Source organism: Meriones unguiculatus, chromosome 2, assembly GCF_030254825.1.
Source record: "Meriones unguiculatus strain TT.TT164.6M chromosome 2, Bangor_MerUng_6.1, whole genome shotgun sequence".
Lineage (NCBI taxonomy): Eukaryota > Metazoa > Chordata > Mammalia > Rodentia > Muridae > Meriones > Meriones unguiculatus.
Window position 1 is genome coordinate 76,084,516 of NC_083350.1, and position 14,378 is coordinate 76,098,893.

The 14,378-nt window shown below is 47.0% G+C and overlaps 1 protein-coding gene across 1 annotated transcript in view; it reads right to left on the reverse strand.

The window, feature by feature from the left end:
* The window catches only part of Greb1l (GREB1 like retinoic acid receptor coactivator), a 239,450-nt gene that overhangs the window by 31,760 nt on the left and 193,312 nt on the right, over positions 1–14,378 (reverse strand). Inside the window, exons 17-20 of the mRNA XM_060377680.1 lie at positions 7,468–7,648; positions 6,318–6,510; positions 5,146–5,276; positions 1,741–2,080 (exon numbers count right to left, since the gene is read on the reverse strand). Of these exons, the coding sequence (XP_060233663.1) occupies positions 1,741–2,080; positions 5,146–5,276; positions 6,318–6,510; positions 7,468–7,648 (845 nt within the window). The remainder of the gene's footprint in view (positions 1–1,740; positions 2,081–5,145; positions 5,277–6,317; positions 6,511–7,467; positions 7,649–14,378) is intronic.

Here is a 14,378-nt window from a genome sequence, read left to right on the forward strand (position 1 = left end):
GGAAGGAGGCTCCCCTGCCTGGGGAAGTAAGCTCTGGCAGCCTTCACACACAGACACTGGGTGGTCTTCACCAGGGCCCGCCCCCTAAGCACTGCGATGATAGTCAGGGTGCGTGCTGAACAGCTTCCCTGTGTTTTCAAACAGTGGCCCAGAGGGCAGGTCTTTATAAGCCACTGATAGATCCTGACCTCTCTCTCCCTCCCTCTCTCCCTCCGTCCCTCGCCGTGGGGAGGGCTGGGGGAGGGCTTTGTTATTCACCATAGGTATTTTCTATAAGGTGGCCTTTGACCATAATTTTATGTTTCTCCATGACTACAATCGTAACGACTGACATCTGCTTACAAGAAAGTCCAGGAAGAAAGACTGCTCCTGCCTACTCCCCACAGCCAACCGACAATGCCTCAGAGCGGGTAAAAATCCAGTGTCTGCATTTCTCTACTGGCTCCAGCAAGAAGAACACCACACAGGCTGCGCTCTCCCCCCCCGCCCCGCCCCTCCCCAAGCGAGAAAGGATGATCACCGATGGCTGACCAAGAGCCGGCCTCATGCAGGGCAAACACTTCAGTTCGTCCTCTGCACATCTGAAGAAACCCCTCTGCGGAAAGCTGCAGGTCCGACCCCAGACAGCCCACTTAGTCCATAAGCTGTCAGCATATATCTATAGCTGACCCAGAAATGTTATAATGCTACCGAGTATGAGTTTCTGCTTGAGTATGATTTTATTCTTCCTGCTTGTCAAGCATTATGGGTTTTCAGTTTAGGCAACAGTCAAGCTACCCTTTGTAAAGTTCTTTATGAATAGTAAAGAAAAATCTCCAAGTTACATCTTGAGGAGATCACCCGGCTCATGTCTTGCAGAGAGGAAACTGCAGCGGGTGGAAATCGACCCCCTGGAGACCACGTGCTCTTATTTCAGCCAGCCTATCCCAGAATAGGGGAGCTTGGGATTCAGCGTGCAGTGTGGACGGCATGTGTGACTCTTGCATACAGTAGCCAGCTCAGCCCCACATCCGTAAGAATGTGGGCATTTCATGAAATGCTTCCTAGTGGCTAGGACAAGGAAGACTGTTAAAGTCCTCCAGGAAAGCCTGGGCCAGGTATCAGGCAAGGACTTAGGAGATCTGCTGACAGGAGGTGAAGGGGTCAGACAGTCCCAGGCTACAAAGAGGGAACAGCAAGGGGCTGGCTCGTGCATGGAGCCCCTCAGTAGGACGCCACAGCCAGCCCTGCCAAAGCCGGAGAGGCTGCGTCAAACTGGACACGAGCAGCGAGCTGGGCATCCGCATGCCAGGCAGCTGGATGAGGCTGCTCTAGAGTGCCAAGAAAAAGGAATAACTTCCGGAGCAGCCTCCAGCCGACATCCAGGCTAGAGGGCAGGAGAGAATCAGTGAGCCGAGAGGTTGAGAGAGGCTTACCTCCTCCCCCCCCCCCCCCCCGAGAAAACAGGTTGCCGTGGGCTAGAGGGCAAGGTGGAGAAGCGCGGGGCACATCAGGTCACCTCCGTTTTCGCACCTGCGCTTGGAGAGCATGACGCCCGACTGCAGGACCGTAGGAAAAGGGGTCCGATGGGATCTATAGGAACTGGTTTCAATCAAGAAAAGCCAGGGCCTCCTTCAGCTTGGCCTGTCCAGGGAGGTCAAACTCGCACACGTGTAAAACGTGGTCAACCCAGTCAGCTGGGTGCCATTTCTCTGAACACCCTGGGAAACAGAAACAGACGGCGCCCGGCCCCTCGCTAACCTTCAGCCGAGCCACAAAGTGAGCCGCGACGCTGAGCTCCGAGGCCGGGTTCCCCAGGACGATCTCAAAGCGGTACTGCAGCCCGAGCTTGTCGCGCACTTCCTGCAGCCGCTCCTTGGCCAGCATGGCCAGCTGCACCGAGGGCACCCTGATGATGAGCATGTGCCCCCTGCCACTTCTGTTCTTCCCCGGGGAGCTGATAAGGTCATCCATTATGCTGAGCGTTTCTGGGGTGCTGTGGTCCCGGAGTGACGCCACCGTGGTGAGGGCCATCAGGGCCTCTGAGTACTGCTGGATGAGGAGATAGCAGCGCACGACCATGCTGTGCAGCCGGGGGTGCCTAGGACGGAGCACAGAGAGCTAGGCTAGCGCCGGGCGCAGGAGCAGCAAGGCACGCGCGGTAAAACGCCGATCACGGCAGGGGGAGGCTGCTGAGCGGAGCAACCTCGGATCCAACCTTAGAGAAGCAGCTGCACCTCCAGTGCGTGTATCAGCTGTTGGGACAGGGGAGGTAAATTAGGGTTTGGGGGCTGGCCTAGCGGCCCTGCCTGCTCACAGGGCCGCGGGCACCGCCTCCGGGACAGGCCTGGAGAGCAAGCCTGGAGCTGAACAGCCCCTCTCCCCCCACTGGCAATTCAGATGCTCATTAAAGGCTGAGCCACACGGGTCGTGCAGGTTAACTGTGACCTGAGTCACAGTCCCTGGGTTGGCACTGCCAGCTCAGCTCTCAGGTGTCTGGCTGCAGTAAAGGATATAACGACATGGCTGTCATTATTCTTGGCGTATCAGACGCTAAAAACGGCTAACTGTGGCTGGCGTGGTTACAGCATGCCTGCAACCCAACACGTGTGAGCCAGAGGCAGGAGGATAGAAGAATTCACGCCCAGTCTCAGCTACCTAATGTGCAAATGCCAACCTGAGCTACAAAATGGGATGCTGTTTCAATAATAATAATAATAATAATAATAATAATAATAATAATAAAAAGCAAAAATACACCAACGCATAAATTGCAGAAATATATCTTCCCACAAAAAATATGAGTTGGGGGGGCTGGAGGGATGGCCTAGCCATTAAGAGCACTAACTGTTCTTTCAGGGGACCTGGGTTCAATTCCAAGCACCCATGCAGCTTCCAACTGCCTATAACTCCCAGTATCCAGCACCCTCACAGAGACATACTTGCAGGCAAAACATCAATGCACACAAAATAAAAATAAGTATCAATAAAAAATGTGAGTTGCTGAGCCAGGTGGCAGGGGCTCATGCCTTTAATCAGGAGGCAGAGGCGAGCGGATATGAGTTGGAGGCCAGCCTGGTCTACAGCGTGAATTCCCGGGCTACACAGAGAAACCCCGTCTTGAAAAAAACAAAACAAAAAAGTAAGCTGGTGCAGGGAAAAGTTGGATGGAGCTAGGAAAACTGGAGAAAGACCGCCCCCTAGTGGTGAACCTTTTATCACCAGAGACTGTTGAGGGAGCCTAGGAAACCTGAGAGTCACATTGGCCATGTTGTCACATTGGTCATTGGGCTGTGTAGAAAATTAAATTTTGGTGCTCTTCCTCTGGAAGGCAGACTTGATGACAAACGGACAGAGACCCTAGTGGTTGCATAAGAGAGCAGGCAGTGGCAAGGCAGGGCTGTTTGGGGTTTGACTGAGGTGCCCCGGCCTGGCCAAGTGCTGAGGAGCCTTGCCCCACTCCTCCTGGCCGCTAGTTGGTAGCCCGTGAGCTGCCCAGGGGCAGGGAAGGCACTCTGCTCTACTTTAGAGTTCTCTTTAGAGTCTGACCATCGCTCACAAGCTCGCCTAGAAAAGCCCAGGGTCACACAGCAGGTCGGGTCGTGAAATGACTACCAGGCCTTTGGAGCTCTAGACGGGGATGTACCAAAGGTGACTAGCACTCCAGCCACTGCACCCTTCATAGGAGAGTGAGCGTGCGAATGAGACATCAGCCGCTTGTTCCAGACCTCTGACAGGTCACAGAGCTGGGTCTGGACTGGATTTGGCTCTCTGTCTCGTCTTCTTGTCCTGCAGGGTTCTGCGGACTGGGGGAAGGTACAGAAAGCTGCAGTGGGGCCAGCCCTGGGCTGGTGCTTTCAGGCATTCAGTAAGTCATGGATATCATTAGCTTTGGCAGAATGCTAGAGCGAAGAAACCACGTAATGAGCTATAGTAAAGCTCAGGTTATTTTGCTGGCTCACGTAAAAAAAAAAAAAAAAAAAAAAAGCCAAAGTTAGAACAAATAGTAACTCCAAAATACAGACATTTACACTCCACACTTGGACAAAATTATGACTTAATGGTGAAATTTCCCCCAATCTGTTTGCATTAAACTGTAATTGCGGCTTTGTATTACAAAATGTATAACCGAAGTTGATGGAACCATCTTTTAAAATACAAGCCATGCACTCTGGGCACGGGGTTGGCAGACATGGTCAGAGCTGGGAAAGGAGCTGGACAGGAAAGTAAAAAGGGTCCCATGGAGCGCTGTGGGAATCTACAGTTACCAGAGGTTAACGGCACAGGGTTGGTGAGAATGCTGGCCCCGCTCTCAGCCCGCGCCCCCCCTGACGCAGCTGCATTTGCTGAACTAGTGTGTCCACTTGTCTTTATTTTTATTTCACTTTTTTTATAAAACATTTTCAGGGTCATAGGGCAGACTGTTAAAGAGCAGGCTCTACCTAGTCAGGTTCAGTGTTAGGAAGTCTGTTTTACCACCCTGCCCCATCTGGGATGGTCACACAGAGTGCTGGGGCTGAGGGCCGGAAGGAGGGGGTGTCACCCCTTTTGAGCCTATGAATCAGGCTTTGAGAAAACAGACAGAAAAACAAAAAACCATCCAGTCTCTCAGAGTTTGACTTGGAACTGAGAAATAAAGGGAAGGCAGGTCAAGGGGCATTACCCCTAAACAGAAGGATTAAGACTCTCGGTCTTAATGGTCAGGAACCAGAGGATGGCCCAGGAAGGAACATGCTCAAAGCCTCTCACTCCTTACTCATGTTGAGCGTGCAGCCACCGTTTTCAAAGTAAAGTTTAGCTTTTCAGGTGCCATCTGCGAAGCTCGCCCACAGCGAGCCGGCAAAGAGGAGCAAAGCCTAAAGTATAACCTCAGGAGACTGGCCAGAGGTCAGGAGTGGCCTTCCACACAGAGTCCCTCTGCAGTGGAGCTGCCCAGGAGACAGTGAGGAGTGTGAAAATGGTACTGGGTCCTGCTGTGGGACACTTTGCATTTATTCTCCTTAGATGGGCATACGAAACCCATAGGAGTAGAAGGCATCTTGACAGAGCCGTTCTTATTTGGCCTTTTCGTGTCGTTAGCACCATCAAAGTCACTGTGACAGGGGCCGACAGGCAGCTGACTGTTTTTGACATACGGCGAAAGCAAAGGGCAGCGCCCTTCCTTACCTCTCCAGGAGCGTGCCCACCATCTTCTCAAAGGTTTCATCGTACCTCAGGAGGGGGCTGGCGACCCCCCACTGCAGAGACTTGCTGTACTCGTTCAAGCCGAAGTACAGCTTCTCGGAGCCCACGTCCTCCTGAGTGAAAACAGAGCAGACCCCCGGTGAAGACCCCTGGCGTGAGTGCTCGTGCATGTGTGCGTGTGTGCGTGTGTGAAGAGATGTTGGTGGGAGGTGAAAGAAAATCGGCTGTGGACACCTCCATGGCGCTTCCACGGAACTTTGTGAACGATGAGAGGCATGTGGACATGTAGCCCCACAGAAACCACGCCTTGGTTGTTCTCTTTATGCTTCTGTTCAGATACACAGGCCAGATTTTTTTTTTTTCTGTCTAGAAACAGCTCTCTCTTCTGATGTATCCACAGAGCTTGGGAAGACACTAAACAGGCTCCTGCACACACTCACGTGTTTTGGTGCTATCCAATTACGGTAACTCCTTTCACAAATAAACATTAGTTTGAAATGGAGTATAAGAATGCAATGCACTATGAACACTCCACCTCCTTCGACTGGACACAAAGCACCATCCCTTCCCTCGCTGACTTATCGTCACTACGCAAATGAGAACCTCTTTTGGGATGCGACACAAGGACGCCCTCAGAGAATCCTGGTACGTGCGACATAGCGCTGTCTTTCAACTAAGAAGGCCCAGAGTAGTAAGAAAGTTTTGTGACTGCACAGACTTTGTTTTATCTCTTTGTTTATATTTTTCTTTCCTCTTTCTTCAGATTTATTTTTATTTTTGGTTTTTTAAGACAACGTTTCTCTGTGTCGCTCTGGCTGTCTCTGAAACGCACCCTGTAGACCAGGCTGGCCTCGAACTCTGCCACCCAGTGAGCTTTCCGTAGGACACAGTCACCCATTGTCAGTGTTACAATAATTAGCACACGAAGGCACGGCGCCCACAGTCCCAGCACTCAGAAGAACGGCCGGGGTATTAGGGCCAGACAGGGAGAAAAAGCAAGACCCCATTTCAAAACCACTGTGATCCTATGAAAAACAGAGCCCTGTATTAATTAGTGGTCTTGGTACATTTGCGCTGACTTCTACCAAGCCACGCAATGCCGCCCCAGGTTCTGTGTCATGGGGAACTGCCAGCGGCTAGGCAGGAAGACTCACCAGCTCATCCAGTTGTATCCAGTGGACCTCATTGCTGGGGCTCACCCGAGACTGCTGGGTCTGCAGCGTGTATGGGGAGGAGCTCACCTGGAGCACCAGGAGGTTGAACGCCTCTAGGACCTCTCTGCAATTAATGACTCGGTCAGCTAGCCCGTGGGTGGGCTCGCCGTGTGACAGAGAGCCCGAAGTCACACTGTGGGAACAGCAAAGGTCAGGTTAGCGCTTCCACAGCACGCCGACTGGTGGAGGTGGCCCCTGCTGTCGTCTTTGAGAGGAGCAGATACAATCAGAACGTGAGCCGAGAGCCGGGTGTGATGGTACACACCTGAAATCAGGAAGCACATGAGGAGCCGAGGCAGGCAAGATTGAGAGTTCAAGGCCACCTGGGACTTTATAACGAGATCTTGTCTCACAAAACAAATATGATTTGACAAAGAGATTTATAGTCTTCCTTACCCCTTCCGGATAGATTTGGGGGCTCGTTGCTTCCTGGCTTTCCAGTTGTTCCTAAGCTATTCTGAGTGGCCTCAGGCATGTAGCCACAGCAGCTCATCTGTGCTGAGTTTTACTGTGAAAGCTTCTAGCTCCTCTAGCTTGGGAGGAGGGCTAGGAGAAGGGCTGGGAGGAGGGAAGAGGGTCAGGAGGAGGGCTGGGAGAAGGGCTGGGAGGAGGGTTGGGAGGCCTCTCCGCCCTCACAACCCAGAGAGTCTCACTGCTCAAGTTTTCTCAATTCTGTTTAGTTAGTTGGCATGCCAGATTATCGTGCAAACTCAAAAACACATATTTTATCCTATCTTTCTTTTCATTTTCGTGTGTAACTGTGCGTGTGTGCGCGCGCGCGTGTACATGTTCAGTCCCAGAAACTCAGATGGCAGAAGACAGAGCCGATTCCCACAAGTTGTTCTCTGATTTCTCTGTGTGCCCAAGTGTTACATGAATGTACATGAATAGAATAAATCAATAATGACAAAAATGAAAACCAGCGAAAGTTAGAAGAGCTGAGGGGGCAAGGAATGATCAGGAGAACGTTGCCAACGGGAAGACACCCGTGCGAGGGTCTCGGCCCTTCGGCAGGCCTGTGAAGGATTTCCTCAGGTAACAGTCCCTGCTACGGGAGACGTACTGGACCCTCTCACACGGAGGCAATCACCTGGTTAGCTCCACATGGGAGTTGTCATGAACTAGCACAAACAGTGTGTACGGGTTCTGCTTCACCCTCCTCAGAAAAACTTCAAACTTGCTTTGGATCTCATTGTCCAGGCGAACAACATATTTCTCTGCTCTCTGATGAGCCATCCCACTCTCCTCCAGACCCAGGTCCACAAGGACACCTGCCAAGAAGAAAAGGTTTCTCTTTTTACACATCTTTATGCACAACACACATGTGCGCGCACACACATGCACACTCTTAAGCATGGTGGTGACCAGTATTGGGCATTAACCACACAGGGGGTTAGGGAGAAACTCTTTTTTGTTTTTATATTCTGCCTAGTTCCCTTTTTGTGGAACATCCCATTCCATGTCTCATCTTCCTGGTGTAAATAACAAGACACACGTCTGCTGCTTCTCTGTTCTGAGCCTGCACTGGCCTCCCAGGATTCCACAGTAAGGAACAGAGGTTTGCACAGCCACACCAGCTTACAGAACAGACCCAAGGATTCCTGGTGGCTCAAAAATGCCTAGAAGTCCAGTTCCAAGAGAGCCAGTGCCCTCTTCTGGCCTCCATAGGCACTGCACTCACGTGCATATAGCCACACACAGGTACACATACACATACACACACCAAAAATCAAATTAAAAAATACTTTAGGACACATGCCCTTAATCTTAGCACTCGGGAGGCAGAGGCAGAGAGAGACCTCCGTGGGTTCCAGGTCAGCCAGGGTTACATAAGGAAACTGTCTCAATTTTTTTTTCTTGAGTTAAAACTAGTTTTATGTTGTCCTTTTCGAGTGTGATGAACTTTTCATATACTAAAACATTTTTCACTTTTTCCTCTAATTTCACTTAAGGCTATTGTCGTTTGTGGAGGCTACAAATGGGTTGGTGCCATTTTGCTAAAAGGATAAAATTGAATCAGGATAATTCATAAACGTGTCTTCATTTCAAAGGAGGGGGCGTGTGAGCAGCCACTTCACGTACCGAGAACTCCCGCAGGTGTTTGTACGTCAGACTTAGTTACACACCGCACTAAGGTCACACTTCTAGCGTCTTGAGACTATGGTAACCCTAGGTAATTCCGTATGTCTTATTAATTGGAAAAGAAGCCTAACACTCATGGAGGGCTTCCCACGCTCTGTCTACGTGTATCCCCACATAAAACTGTTTTCAGTAGAGGCTGGCGATGCAGTCTGATGCAAGAGCGCGCGCTTGGCATGCGTACAGCCCAGGCTCTGCATTTCCTACTTTATGCTAAATTTGGATTTACCTGTCATATTAATAAGGCTTACGTGTTATATTAATTTATTCAATGTCTGCAAACCAAAGCATAGTTTCTCCCCCTGGTGGCCCATGGTAGCTTTACCTACAAGAAGGAGTTAAAGGAAATGCGTCATTCTTCAGTGTAAAGCTAACATCATTATTATACATGAGGAATTGAACTGAGGCCAAGCATAATGTTTCAGTCACACTCCATATTCGTATTTCACTTTTCATTATTATTTAATTTCATGTGTTTGTTCTCAGTTTACTCACTGTACCGGCATAAATAAAAACTTCATATAAATAACGTAATTAAGAAGGGCTAAGGGGATTGGGTGTTGGTAACAGAACGCAATTTTCTTTTAGCAAAAAAGACAAAGATCAGGCAGCCGGTGGGTGGCTCGGTGGGTAACGGTGCCAACCAAGCCTGACTTGCTGAGTTTGATTCCCAGGCCCCACAGTGTGGCAGGAAAAAACAAAAACAAAAAGACAAAACAAAAACTCCTTCAAGATTTCGTCTGGCTCCCGCACGCCTGGATTGGCACAAATGTCATTAAAATACTTAAAAAAAAAAAGCAATGCGTTGGAGAGGTTATTGTTCAATATGGGATTATGTTTAGTGACAACACGTTTCATTCTTGACGACTGGTAAGTGCAGCATCTAAATGTTCTTACCGCAAAAACAATTTAGTGAGATGATGGATAGGGTGAGTAACTAGGTCTAGCCATTCCCTGATGTGCGCCTATACTAAAACACAGTGTGCGCCAGAGAACGAGACTATTCTCTGTTAAAGAAAGAAGAGCAAAAAGGGTTCAGCACTCGCTCCACCGCCTTCCCGCCTTTTCTCTCTCTTTTTCCTTCTGGTTTTCTATGGTATTTGTGATATTGCTATTTTGTTTTAATTCAGGGCAACTGTTTTATTGGCTGTCCCAGCCCGCAGGCTTTATTTTAACCACACTCAGGTTAAACACTGGACCTCAGGGGCGACCTCATGAACTTCTCTTTGGACCTAACACCAACGTGGTACGTTCCTGGAGGAACGTACCTGACCCCAGAGGTTAGGATCGTGTCTCCTGGCCTCAGATCACTCCAGCGGCTTCGGGGCTTTTGTGCAGATGTACCTCTCTCGCTGCTTGCTTTTTTTTTTTTTTTTTTTTTAATGATTTGGGTTTTCTTTGTTCATTTGTTGTTTGTATGGTAGTTTGGTTCTCTCTCTCTCTCTCTCTCTCGGTTTTGGTTTTGAAGACAGGGTTTCTCTGTGTAGCCTTGGCTATGCGGGAACTTGCTCTGTAGACCAGACTGGCCTCGAATTCAGAGATCCACCGGCCTCTATCTGCCTCTGCCCCCCAAGATCTGGGATTAAAGGCCTGCACATCTCTGCCTGGCTTTAGTAATTTGTTTTTTATTTTTAACTCTGTGTGTATGTGCGTGCGCACGTGCGCATGTGTGCACACCCATGTGTTTGTATGTCTACATATGAGTGTGTTTCTGAGGGCAGGTGCCCACAGAGGCCAGAAGAGAGCATTGGATTCTCTGGCACTGTAGTTACAGGCGGCTGTGAGCTGCCTGGCATGGCTGCTGAGAACCAAACTGTGCTCTTAATTACTGAGCCATCTTCCCAGCACTGACTTTTATTTTTAAACATTATTTTACATCTTTTACTTAAAAACAATTCAACAGGGCTGAAGAGATGGCGCAGAGGTTAAGAACACTCGCTGTTCTTCCGAAGGTCCTGAGTTCAAGCCCCAGCAACCACATGGTGGCTCACAGCCATCTATAGTAAGATCTGGTGTGCAGGCAGAATGTTGTATAAATAATAAATCTTAAAAAAAAAAAAAAAAGAAAAACAATTCAACAGGTTACTATTACTATCCAGCATAAAAAAATTTTTAGGCTTCTATGTCTTCTTAATTCTTAATATGTTCTTATCAGTCTTTGGATATCTCTTCTCTGTGTTACAACAAAATATTTCAGGTTGCTTTTTTTTTTTTTTTTTTTTAGTTTCGGTTTTTCAGGACAGGTTTTCTCTGTGTAGCCTTGGCTGTCCTGGACTCACATTGTAGACCAGGCTGGCCTCAAACTCACAGAGATCCTCCTGCCTCTAGCTCCCTGAGTGCTGGAAGCAAAGGCGTGTGTCACTGCATCCGGCTGCTCCCATTCATAAACAGTGGGAAATGGTATTTATAAGCCAAGATCTAGATGATAAATGTATTCATTGGTCTAAGCAAATCTCAGTTTACAAGAGCTTTCTGTGAACAGAGATAGAAATGCATTTTTCTTCAAATTTTACGTCCACACTTATTTCTACAAGGCATATTCATTCCTTACTGCTCCGCATTCCATACGGTACGCTCTCTTCTTTCATGTGAGGATCCTGGTTGTCAAGATTAAAATACTTATCAATCGGCTGCTTCTATGATGTGTGTAACATACTTCTTCAATGGTTACGAATTCCCAACCACAAATACACTGAGTAAAATTCAACATTCATTTGTAACCATTTTGTTCTTAAGATATTTATTTATTGAGAATCAAATTTTATCTGAACTAGGGTTGGAGAGATGGCCCAGGGCACTGGCTGTTTTTCCAGGGCCTAAGCTCATTCTTGGCAACCACACAGGGGCTCACAACCACCTACAGCTGTAGTCCTATGGAATTTAATGCCTCTTCTGGTGTGCAGATGTACATGCAGACAAAACACCCATATCCATAAACAAATTAATCTTTTTTAAAAGATTTTTTTTTAATTTATGTATATGAGTGCCCCTCTGCATGCCAGAAGAGGGCACCAGATCTCAGTATAGATGGTTGTGAGCCACCATGTGTTTGCCAGGAATAGAACTCAGGACCTCTGGAAGAGCATACAGGGCTCTTAACCACTGAGCCATCTCCCCCGCCCATAAATAAATTAAAAAAAAATTATCTGAACTAATTCTGTTGCTGTGCTGCTATATTATCAACATAACATATAATTTGATGGATTTATTTGTTTGTACGAACTTTTGTCTGCTGTTTGCCATTGTTTTCACTAATAAAAATATATCACATTGTAAAAGTATAGTAAGAAAACTGCGTTTAAAAAGTATGAACTAAAAAAAAAAAAAAAAGTTTGAACTAATTTAGGTGGTCATATGCCTTTGATTTCCATACTTGGGAAGCAGAAGAAGGCAGATCTCCATATGTTTGAAGCCAGCCTGGTCTACAAAGCAATTTCCAGGACAACCAAGGATTCAAAGGGAGTCCCTGTCTCAAAAAAAATTGGACTAATTCTTTTTGCTGTGTCATTATATTATCAATATTATATGTAGTTTCATGTGTTTATATGTTTCTATTCAATTTGGTTCTCTTTCATCATCATTTTAATTACTTTTAAAATCTGAAAATCATAAAAAATAAATGAGATATGAGCTGGGCATGTTGGTGCATGCCTGTAATTCCAGTACTCAGAGAGGCAGAGGCAGGTATATATCTGTGAGTTCGAGACCAGCCTGGTCTACAAAGCAAGTCCAGGACAGCCAAGGCAACACAGAGAGACCCTGTCTTGAAAAACAAAACAAAACCAACAAAAACTAAACAACTCCCCCAAAACAAAACAAAACAAAAACAAAACAAACAAACCAAAAATGAGATGTGAAAATAGGAGAATATTTGGGATAAGGAAAAGGACTAGCTGCGGCAGGGGAATGAGCAAGTGGTAAAGAGTAGACACGGTTAGATACATGTTACACACATGTATCTGAAAATCTGATGAAGCCTGTCAGTTTGTGCAGCAAATAAATATATAAATTGTTTTAAACATTAAAAGTCAAAAGTATAACTCTTCTGGACCTACCTCTTCCCGCAAAGAGAAACATTTCATTAGTTTCTAGTTTAGCCTTTATGTTTTGTTTTCCAAAAATAAACAGACACTTAGAATCTGAAAATGGTCACAAGTGTTCCCAAACGGCTGCCCCGAGAAAAGCCACCTTTATCGGCATGTCTTCTTAACATTTAAGTCATCTACAATAGTTCTACTAGGTTAATAAATTATAAAAATGATTTTCCAAAAAAATCATGACCAAGACTGTCACAGTCTACTAAATCCACAATAAAAGTAGAGAGCATGACCCACCCAGCACGACCCACCCAGCAGACCCGTAGAGGTGCCAGGATTCACCCAGCAGACCTACAGAGGTGCCGAGACTCTGAGTTAGAGCTGTTTGAATAATACATCTTGGTTCTTGGCAAGAGCGGGAACTTAGGAAGCATCAGTATTCTTCTTTTGAAAGCAGTTGCCCCTCCCTTAGCTCTAGCAGGGTGGTGGCTAGGAACCTCTGTCTTGTCTACATGATATTCATCTCTATGGAGCTGACATGAGGCGATGCCTTCGTCACGGCCATCCCTAAAGACCAACTCTAAACATCTTGAGTGAGGAATCTGCTTGGATATCCAAATGTAGCAGGAGGTTATATTAGAGGGATTCGCATCTGCTCTTTCCCCTATTTAGAGAATGCAGAATCTCGATGTGCCGAATAAAAACCTGAACATTAGCTTACGGTTCTCTTTGTGGAAGAAGAGGGGGAAAATCATCCTCAGGCAAATTCTCTACTGTGATGGGGCTAGAAAGGAAATAAAGCCCAAAATACATTCCAGTGTCTACAGGCACCACAGACCACAAATAATGGTCAGAATAAGTGGCTAGTAGCAGTTGGAGATGTTAATAACCATGGACCTTTCAGATGTCCAGTATCACTGAAGATGAGCTAGGGCTGGCCGAATGCCCTATCATGCTATTTGGAGAAAATAGTATATTCTGATACAGTCCTTACTCTTGAATTTTTTAAGCAAAAAATTTCTATTTTTTTAGTATCTAATTTTTATTTCTTGCCTTTCCCATCAAAGAAATACCAAACAAACAACAACAAAGCAAAACAAAACCTTTCCATCTTAGGCATCCACCTTCTCTGTGGATCAGACAGATTTCCGCAACATTTCGGTATGCAAACAAATGAACAACAAGAAACTAATTCTTTAAGAGATGAAAATCAGGCTATAGCTCAGGATAGAGCCCTTGACTAGCATTCATGAGGCTGTGAGTTCCATGCTTCCCCCATCCCCAGCCCACCATCACATGACACATGAAAATCAAGGAAACATTAAATCTTTAAAACATTCTCAGTTTTTAAGATTTATTTCAGCAATGGCTTTTGTCTTGAGGTTTCTCTTGCTGGGATAAAACACCATGACCAAAACACCTTGGGGAGGAAAGGGTTTATTTCAGTTTACACTTGCACATCAGTCTATCAGTGACGGAAGTCTTGGGAGGAACCTGGAGGCGAGACTCATCAAGGAGTGCTACTACCTGGCGTGATCCTGATGGCTTGCTCAGCCTCTTCCTTGTACCATCCAGGACCAGCAGCGCAGGGTGGCCCTGCCCACAGATGAGCTGGGGCCTCCTACGTCAATTACTGATCAAGAAAATGCACAGCAGGCCAATCTAGTGGGACATTATTGAACTCAAGGCTTCCTCTGCCCAGATGACCGGCTGGTGTCATGCTGGCAGAAAACTAGCCAGCATTTCATTCTTTTACCCTGTGGTCTCTTTTTAGGGAACACAAAACACAAAAAACAAATAAAACCCAAGCTGAAAAAGTTGGCTA